Raw genomic sequence first — 11,345 nt, 5'->3', positions numbered from 1 at the left:
TTAAACCATTTTAACTATTGATAAATTTTAGTATGATAAAATTTAGCTTATAAATAAAAAATATTTTTTTCTTCTAATTTTATGTATTTTTATTTTTAAAAAATTTATTTTTTTGAACCATTATTTAGGCCCGCGGACCGGTCCGTTATTCGCGGATTTTGGCGGGCCGGATACAGACTTAAAAATAAGTCCATTTATTTTACGGACCGGACTTATCCGGCCCGTATAAAACGCGAGTTTTACGGACCGGGCCTTAAACGGGCCGGACCGGTCCGTATACCCACCCCTAAATACAAGCAACAAAGAAGGACGTAGATCTCTGAGGTATTCTCCTACAAGCTCTGATTCTTCTTCTCATTTTTCAAAAGTGATAGAAAATGAGAAGTGTAAAAAAAAAATTGTTGTAACCCCTTTTTATAATCCTTCAATAAAAATACTTTAATCATAATTATCTTTTTCTTTCCCTCAAATATTAAAATTTATAAATAAATAATATATCAAATAAACATATTTCTTCCAACATAATTATAATTAAAATAAAATATATAAACAATTATAATGAAAGTACATATTTTTCTCCAAATACTTATTATAACAAATTATCCTGAAAATACATATTTCTCTAATAAATATTATACAAAATAATTTTCATAAATATTCATTATTTAATTAAAATATTCATAATTATTAAAAACCTCTAAAATATTTTATAAAACTCATTTAATTAATTAAAATAATTATAAGAAATTAAATATAATAAATATAAATGTAAATAATAATTAAAGTATTATATTAGTAAAAAATTTGGGGTGTTACAATCTTAAAAAGGGAACAACCAAAGTTTAGCAATGGTCGTTGTACTCTCGAGTTTAAAACCAAGTACAAAGTTCCTTAGTTAGAAGATGAAACTCAATATAATGCGTGAGATACTACATTGGAGATTATATTAGAGAAAATTCAAGTCTAACATTGACTAATTATAAGACCAAAATAATGTATATAAGTGAGAAGTACTTATCACCCTACAATTTTGTAAGATTGAATTAAGTTTAACCTATTTTTTAAAGATGCAATCAAAGCTATTATAGACCCATTAAAAAAGGTAATGTTAGCCGTGAGGGTTGTGTTAGTCGTAAGGGGTATGTTAGGAAAAAGTTCAAATTTTGTGAACCAAATCACACATTATTTATCTACGCACCAAACTAAATAGTATTAGATATAAGCAATATATTAAAAATAATTTAAATCTCAATTTCATTAATAATAAGACTAAAATAATAAATAAATAATAATTCTCACTTTACAAGTTTGTTTTATAAAATTAAGTTAAACTCAATCGACTTTCGTAAGAATTATATAAATGTATTGATCTTTAAATAATAAGTTGTATGAAATAAAAAGAATAATTTTATATATAAATTATTTTTTTAAAAAGAAAAACTTCATGAATTTACACGCACATATATACCGAACTTTTTTTTTTTTTTCGTTTTTTCTTTTTTCCCGACTAACGAGTAGTATTTAGATCCGTTTCCATTTTATATTTGATTCGCTCCAAATATTAAGATTAGATTGCCGCATTTCTGCTTTTAAAATTGGAAATACGTGAAAATGCAAATATATCCCTTTAACCCATTTTATAGATTCCAAGGTGGATTATTTTCCTTGGAACAAAAGAGGGGAAGAGAGGAAACAGTAATAAGTTATTAAACGACAACCTTCATAATAAATATTCTTAAAAATGTTAAATTTCTTACACTTTAATTATTTAATTAAATAATTAATTTTTTGACAGAAATTAATTAATTAATTAGAGAAACTACACATTTTATAATTTAAAAATTAATTATAAATTTTATATTATTAAATATTGAAATTTACTCTTGTAATAAACGTTTTCTAATTAACTATTTTATGCAGCTCATTTTTTTTTTTATTTTTTTACAAAAGAGTTGATGCAGCTCATTAATTTGCAATTGACTAACTTTTCCTATTTATATATGTAAAATTAATTTTTAGTATAAATTAATATAAATAGGTATTTATTATATGATTATTTTCGGGACTTGAACTTGGAGATGAATTTTTTTTTCCCAATCAAAGAAAATAATTTAATACCTTTTAAGTTATCGAATCATGAAAAAAAAATCAATATTTAAAAATATTTTCTCAAGGGTAAATGCTCTGTAACAAAAAAAAAATCTCTATATCATGATTATCACAATAATTATAGATTTACAATTTCATTGTTGGACAATTAATGGAAAGACTTGTTCTTTCGTATCGTGACAATATTTTTTTATACAATAAAAATAACAGCTTTTTGTTATTTTTTTAAATTTATTTATTTATAGAATTTAGTGTAATATTCCAAATTTGAGATACAATATTCTTAATTTATATATATATATCCAATGATATTATAGAATTTTATAATATTATAATTACATATATATTAAATAAATAATTAAATTAATTAGTATAAATAAATAATGTTTTATTTTATGTTCAGTAAGATTTTTTATGTTCAGTAAGATTAATAAATATATATATATATATATATATGTGTGTGTGTGGGTGCTATCTAGCCTTTATTTCTGCACCTGAAACTGAGTGAGATGTTTCTCACTCCCTTGTTGTTTTTGTATATGTTTTAAATTATGTTGCAGATGATCAGCATCATGAGGATGTTGGTGATGAGGCTTAAGGCTTCAGTGGGGCATGCTCTGATAGGATGTGACATCGGGCATAGCTAGGCTTGTTTTTTTTTAGGGATGTTATTGTTTTAAAAGCTTTAATTTTCTCTTCTTATGTAATTTTGAACGTTCTTGAGAAAAGACCAAAATGTACATCTTTGTTATATTTATTATTATATGATTTGGGAGTATAAATTAATCCCTAACTAGGAGGCACTGCCACCTTTACTGGAGTTAATTTATATTTCCATTATTATTATTTGTATATATATGATTTCTTGTTTTTCACTAAATTGTATTGAAAATCTTAACTTCTTTTCTTTTATAATTTCTACACTGGAGTTATGATTTATGAGTTACGAATGTGAATCTTCTACCTTGTGATATTTGAAATATTTGTCAACTATGAAAGATTTTATTTACCCAAAAAGAAGAAAAGAAATATTTTATTATTACATTTGTTGTATATTAATAATGGGGTAGAGGGTGTCACATTTACAACATTGTATTACTTTTCGGATCCATTTCTACTATTAAATCAGTCCTAGTTGTTCGGACAAATTATAATTTGAATTCTTATTCGAAGAGACATTCAGTTTGAAGTATGTATGATAATTGTTTTAAAACAGTAAGCTAGTATTACTTTTTTCCCCCCATAAATATGATTCGATATAATATTATAAAATTGATAATAAAAAACTATTCTATATATATAAATGTGATTTTTAATATAGACGAGAATTAAATTTAAGAGTATTTGGTCGACTTCATATCCCTAAGCAAATTTTACAATAATAACTAATAAGTCTATAATACGTCTGCATGCTAATTAGTATTTTAACATGTACAAACATGATAAATATTATGTTTGAATATATATATATATATATATATATATATATATATATATATATAATTAGTATATATAAATATTTTTAAATATATAAATTATATTTTATATTTATGATAAATAATAATAAATAAAATCAAAATAGATAGAAGTAAAAAATATATATGAAAAAATCTTTAAAATATTATCATGTAAGATAAAGATTCATTTTAATTTTAATATATAGAAGTAATCCTAAAATAGTGGGAAAAAATATAAATGTTATATTCAAAGAGATAAGAAGTTAAAAAAAAATTGAAATAAATATAAATGATATAAAGAGATAAACTTCAAATTTTGAAGATAAAATATATATTTTTAGTTACTACTTACTAGAGATTAAATTGTTTGTTTGATCTGAAATATATAAGAAAACTTACCATTATGATAGTGAAGTTCATGAGAGATAAGAAAATATGAGAATGAACCATAAAAGTTGAGTGTTGACAAAACATATAAGTAAACAATTACAATTAAAATTTGTTTCAAATAAATAATTTATAAAATATAAATTATATATTTTAAATTTATGATAAATAATTTATATTCTGATACAATATTATTTTTAATTATTGATAATTTTTTTAAAAAAATATTGAAAATGGTATATTTATAGATATAAGAGGTTAAAAATTATTGAAATATATATATATATATATATATATATGTGAAAATTTATATTCAAAGGGATAAAAGGTTGAAAATATTTAAAAGTAAACTTAAAAATGATGCAAAGGATTAATATTTGAATTTTGAAAATAAAATATATATTTTGTTTTGATATTCAATGACAATTTGTTAAACAATATATCGTTCCAGCAAGGTCAGGGGCTCGAATCCTGCCTTGTGTATGTAGCCGCGTTAAAACTTGGGGCCAGCTATCCCACCCTTTGAGGTGCCTCCAACTTAGCGAGGAGATTAGTCACTGCTATCGACGGTGGATACTCCAGGAACGAACAAAAAAAAATATATTATTCCTTTGAAATAAAAATACAAAAGGCAGTTGCATATTAGAAAAGTAAAATTCACCTCTTCATAAAAGAAAAGTATTCAAATGAGTATGAATGTGAGGAAGTATGGAGATTGAAACATTTACAAAGAATATAATTATTCTAATATAATTATTTGTATAGAACGATATAAACCATTTACTAAAAATTGTCAATATTTAAAAATAATCTTGGATCACAAAATAAAATGTTTATCATTAATATAAAATATAATTTATATGAAAGAATTCAAAATTATTATAAATTTTAGTTATTATATAATTTATATTTTAAAATATTTATTTCTTTAAATTTTAATTATATAAAATAAAAATATATCTTTTTTGATTGCATAAAATAAAATACTAGTTATTTGATAATTTGTTTGAAGAATTATTGAAATTCAAATTTTGAAATAAAATGAAAGAAGTTAGATCGAAAGAAGTTAAGAAGATCAAATATAAGGGTAGTTATAAAGTGATAGTTTGATATGGTTTTGAGATATTTTGTTATTTTGGCTACTTATAAGGGAAGGAGAAAAAATATTAACCATGTATCCCGATGAGAAATATACTTTCAAAGAAATGTAGAGAAAAAAATATTGAAAATGTTTGATCAAGAGAGTTAGGAAAAGAAAGTCTCAATCTCAATTGTGTGTTTTAATTTATAATATTATAAGAGTATCCTGGTGATAGTTTGAAAGATAAATGCATATGACATTTTTAAATAATTGTGTGATTATTAATTTTTAACCAAGATTTCTCACGTTTAATTAGGTATTTTATAATTTTACTCACATTCTTAAAATTGGTGATAATTATTTTTATTATATTTGAATACATTAGTCATATTTAAAATTTATATAAATAGATATTTTTAAATATATAAATTATATTTCATATTTAAAATAAATAATTTATATTATAGAAAAATATTATTTTTATTTATTGATAGTTTATTTAAAAAATATAAAAATTTAACTCATATATAATTAGGATAAATAAAAATTGAATTAAATTAAAAGTTAATTTTTTCTAAAAGTCCTATAGTCGAAGAAAAGCTCATGTTTTAGATATTTGTATTTAATATATAAGAATTAATTAAATTTTTTAATAAATTATATATATATATATATATATATATATTATCTTTGAATATATAAATTATATTTAAAATTAGTATACATAATAAAAATATTATTTTAGATTTATGATAAATAATTTATATTTTTTTAAAAAAATTATTTTTATTTATTGATAATTTATTATCAAATATTAATATTTAATTCATAAATAATTATGATAAATAAAAATGAATTAGATATGAATTTTAAAAAAAATTCTTTCAAACCTCTGATAGAAGAAATCCCTAGAAAAACACTTTTGTATAAGAAAGAAATTTATATATATATATATATATATATATGAGGGGGATTATAATTACACCAGTGTAACTTTTACTAAGTATTACACAATTCAATAACTTTATATTAAATATGAATTTTGTAAATCCAACTGTTAGATTGAAAGTTCTTTATTCTTAGATTATATATACAAAATTTTATATTAATCCAAAATGATTTGATACTTCATTCTTATAAGATAAAATTAACGTAATATATTCATTTCAAAACTAAATACATTAAAATATGAATATTTTGATTACTTTCAAGTTGTTGTTCAATTTCAACAAAATTTGATATACATGTATAAAGTGATATGAACTTTCAATCAAACAGTTGGATTTACAAAATTCACAATTAATATAAAGTCATTGAGCGATGTAATACTTAGTAAAAGTTACACCGATGTAATTATAACCTCCATATATATATATATATATATATATATATATATATATATATATATATGAGTTGATTATTAATCTTATAATTTTAAATATTTTCCATTTTAATTTGTTTCTATGTTCTACTCAAACAAATTATATATATCCTTCTATAATTTCAAATACTTATAATCTTTTAAGCTATTTATTTTATATTTTTACCATTATATTTACATGTGTTTATTATTATTTGATAAAATTGTAGATCCTATGTAAGGATAATTACTTTCCTTCCAACTATATTATATTATACTCTAGTAAATGGGTAATCAATGGACTTTGAAATAGAATTCATCTTTTTATGCGGTAACAAGATTTTATTTTTCCTACTTGACCATTGCACAAAAATTTGACTTTTTAACATTGAGGAAAGGGAATATTTTTTCTCAAAAGAAAAACTATATTTAAATAGTTTCGTCAATTATCATTCACACAAAAATTTGACCTCATGCAAATTCTTGTGAAAACCAACAACAATTGGCTTTTTTAAAAGAATAAAAAAAATTATTATTTGCATTGATTTTGTTGTGTTGACCAATAACACAAGAGTCAGAATCTCTAAAAAAAAAGTTTGACCAGCTATATATATATATATAAATTAAAACAATATGTTAGTTTAAATTATAGGTAATTATATAACTATCATGATATTCTTAACAAAAGAAAGTCTAGTTAAAAAGAAAAAAAGAGAGAGTAAAATATAACTTTATACTATAAATAATTAGCAGGCAACTCACAAGGAATTTATAAGTACTAGAGAACTCTTATATAATACATAAATAATTATACAGTATTTGTTACAAATCTTATATAATACATAAGTTTGGTTCTTGCTGTAGAACATCAACAACTTAGATGTGTGTCTAAGCTCCTTTAGTCTTATAACTGGCTTAAAAAAAAAAACCGAAACTTCGAGTACTAAAAAACTAATTACTCTTATTGCAGCTGTTACTAGGAATATTAGACCTTATAACTCTTCATTTTATTTATAGAACCTTATAACTCTTGATACTAAGCTCTATTTAATAACATTTGTTTATACATTTTCAACATGTATATAATTTTTGTGTAATTTAAGGAGAGTATAGTATTACAATCCAAGATATTGGAAAATATGTCACAAAAGAATTAGACATAGGAGAAGCACGGTGAAAAATAAAATTAGGATAATTAACATTTAACATATGAGCCCTAACCCGTAAAAATATATATAAAAAGAAATAAAAAGGAGCCCTCCTAAAAATATTTCTGACCAAAGACTTACGAGAATAATATGAAGAAGAAATTATTTCAATATATGAGGCAAAATTATTAAATGTGATAATTAAAGAGTCATTGGCACTAGAAAATCTGTTATACTTTCGAAAAATTCATTACTGACTTAATTGCCACATCTCTTTGTGAAGATTATTTCTTTCCTTTTCTCTCTCTCAGTAGTGTTTTTTCTTTCACTCTTCTCAATTAGCCCAGGATAAGTTCCTTCCCTCTTCCTCTTTCTCTACGATTTTCAATCTTCAGGATAACCCAACAACCACTTTGTTTTTGATTCTGTAAATTGAATCCCGCATATCCTCAAACTCTCTCTCTTCTTTGGTTCACGTTTGTTTCTCTAAGGTAAAAGGTTTCTTTGGTTCATGAATTTTTGCAGTTTTCTTTCTTCTTGATCGTTGTTGTTTTTTTTTCTGATTCTTCCCTTTTCTTAACCTCAGCTCAATCTTTGTTTTCTTTTCTCTCAGATGGATCCTAACGAAATTGATAAATGCAAGCAATCAGTTTCGGATGATCACGATGACTGGGAATCTTGCAAGAAAGAGAAGATGAAGAGATCTCATATTGGGTGTAGCAAAGCTGAAGCTGAACCCATGACTGATGAAGCAATTGCAGTGAAAATCGCATCGCCAACAATGCGCGAGTGTGATATTTGCGGCAAGATTTTCAGCAGCGGCAAGGCTTTGGGTGGCCACAGAAGATCCCACTTTCAGAAGCACCAAAAGAAGGTAAAAGTCCGTTTCACTAATCCCTCAAAAGCTGGTGATAGTAGCAACACTAGGGCTAATTGTGATGATGATGACGACGACACCAACGATGACAAGAACATTTGTTGTATTTGCAAGAAGGAATTCCCTACCAAGAATGCCTTGTTTGGGCACATGAGATCTCACCCTGAGAGGTCATGGAGAGGTGTGTCCCCTCCTACTCATAACAAGCACTCATCTTCTTCATCTCCATCTTATTCTTATTCTTCCCATAATTCTGATTCTATGGAGAAAACTATGAAAGATCATGATTATGACGATGGTGATGGTAATGGAGATGGTGATGATTGTGTTGGTGGTGGTAATACATTGATTGCCCCAGATGAACATGATCACACTGAAGCCATTGATCTTTCAAGCTTTATTTTATCCACATGGCAAAAGAAAGATAAAAGAGGGAGAAAATGTATTGGTGGTATTGAAGCTGCTGAAACCCTTGTCTACCTTTGCACTCATGCTAGGTACTTTAGTGCTGATCATGAGTCCAATAGGGTTAATGTTGCACCTAAGGAAGACGTGCTGCCAAAGAGTGCTCCACCTCTAACCAAGCATGACAAAAGGAAGGTTGATGAATCTTCATCAAGCAAGAAGGCTGAGGTGAAGAGGATAAAGCTTTTACTGAAGGTGGGGAACAGAAGTGATGGAGCTGGTGCATGTGGTGATGATGGTGGTGGTAAGCTCAACAGGTGCGAGGGTTTATCTGAATCTGGGGTTGAGAGAATGGTGGATGATGATGTGGATGAGGCTCTTGATGATGTGATGAATGATGCTGAGGTAACTCCTGTGACTGTGACTACTAGGGTGCAAGATCATGATGAAAGGAATAATAATAAGGTGAAAAAGGTGGAGAAAGGGAAGAGTGGTAAGAAATTGGTGCTGAAATCAAAGGGAAAAGACCATGAATATGAGAATGTGGGAAGTCAAGAGAAAGTGGGTGGATATAAATGTGGGGCATGTGGGAAAGTTTTCTCAACTTTCCAAGGTTTAGGGGGACACAGATCAGTGCATAAGGAGAAAAACATTGTACCAATCATAGATGAGCCAAACCAACCAGATGATGCTGTTGTAGCTGAAGAAAACAATTCTAGCACCTCAAGTAATGTGCACAAGATGGATGAGGCATTGTTGAAGGAAGAAACAATAGCAGCAGATGAGGCAGGTCAATCTTCAGGTACCAAAACATTGGACTTCGACCTCAATGAGCCCTATGTTATGGAGGATTAAGCAGTTTGTGTAGTTCTCCATTTTGCTACATTAGATATGTTTTATGTTAATCTTGCAGTTTTATTATTATTAACTTCAACAGAATTTGATCTCTGTGTGTGAGAGATTCTACAGTTCCCTTGATCTTAAGGGTTTTGGCATTGATAGTGAGAAACTCTCTTTTCTTATTCTTGGTGTTAAACTGATTCACATTTAAGTCCAAAAAATAGTGATAGTAACTAAGTTCATAGAATTATTTGGATATTACAGCAACTCTTTCATTTTACTTGACTTAGTTTTCTTGATCAGTTTATGTTGTATGCTTTGTCATTTTAGGAGTTTCGTAAGTACTACTTTTCCATGAAATGTTGGGAGTTAAATTTTAGAATAAACAACTTAATCTTATATTTTTTAAATTTCCGTTGATTTTGTTTTCAAAAATTCGAGCCGAAATATTATTGATTGAAATAGAGGCAGCTAAATCAAGCTATAACCAAAGATGATTTTCTAATTTTCTTTATCTGAAAAGAATAATTAACATTGATTTTGCAAAGGTTTTTCCGAGTACGACCTTGTTAATTTGCTAGACTGATTTTGCTGCATGTTCAAAATACGAAGATTTGACTAAGTCAACACAAATGGTGTACATTTTTATGGGAAGTTTCAGAAGCACCAATTGTTATGAATGCTGTTGGCAGTTAAATTTTAGAATAAACAATTTAATCTTTTATCCTTAATTTCTGTTGATTTTCGTTTTTTGAAAATTCGTGCCAAAATATTGTTGAATAAAATATAGACGGTTAAAACAAATCAAAATATAATCAACGGTGATTTTCTTTATCTAAAAATAATAATTAACGATGATTTTCTTTATCTAAAAATAATAATTAACGATGATTTTGTAAAGATTTTTTCAAGTTCTTCTTTGTTAGACTGGTTTTGCTGTTTGTACAAATTACGAACACTTTCACTATATGTCAACACGAATGGTGTATGGATTCGGACTCCATTGCTGAAGCATGTCTTTGAATATCAGTTAGTAAACATTCTCTCTCTCTCTCTTTTTATTTATTTTTTATTTTTTTATTTTTTTATTTTTTATAATGTTGTTGTGCCCACCAATTTATTCTGATTACGATCCACAATAAGATAATATATAGATTTTATGGAATATTAATTATAATAAATAAGATAAATAATTTAAAAATATAGCCCACTGCGTTTTCCGAATAAATCTCAGAATAATTTCTATCATTTAAACATTATTATCTAACATAAATTTAATGTGTCCAAAAAATCCATAATTAATTTAATGTTTATATAAACATAACATTTCTGGATGTTATGTAATTTTCTTAAAAAGTTTTGTTTTCTTTAAAAAAGTCAAAATTATATTATTATTTCTTTTATACATAATCCATTCCTGTAGTACCAATTGGAATCTTCAGTCTCCCACCTAGAAATTGATGGTGTATTTGGATGAAAAATTTAGAAATTTAAATGATTTAAATTATTATGATTTTAATTTTTATCATTCTTTAAATATTTTATTTGGATAAGTCAATTTAAATTTCTTAAATTTTAAATTCTTAGTTTGTATATGATAATTTGATTTTTAGTAGGATAAAATTGATTATATATATAGAAGAGAGAGAGAGGGAGAGAAAGAGAGATTTTAAATTAAATT

The 11,345-nt window shown here is 25.5% G+C and overlaps 1 protein-coding gene across 1 annotated transcript; it reads left to right on the top strand.

Moving 5' to 3' along the window:
* Positions 1–6,728: 6,728 nt before the first annotated feature.
* On the top strand, positions 6,729–10,714 carry LOC109790235 (uncharacterized). The gene is made up of 2 exons (XM_020349350.3): positions 6,729–8,033; positions 8,156–10,714. The coding sequence occupies exon 2, from the start codon at positions 8,156–8,158 to the stop codon at positions 9,677–9,679; it is 1,524 nt and encodes a 507-aa protein (XP_020204939.1). The 5' UTR covers positions 6,729–8,033; the 3' UTR covers positions 9,680–10,714.
* Positions 10,715–11,345: the final 631 nt, after the last annotated feature.

This window comes from Cajanus cajan, chromosome 2 (assembly GCF_000230855.2).
Source record: "Cajanus cajan strain Asha chromosome 2, NIPB_CcT2T_4, whole genome shotgun sequence".
Taxonomy (NCBI): domain Eukaryota; kingdom Viridiplantae; phylum Streptophyta; class Magnoliopsida; order Fabales; family Fabaceae; genus Cajanus; species Cajanus cajan.
Note: the sequence above shows the minus strand (reverse complement) of the source record. Positions and strands in the feature narration are given on the sequence as shown.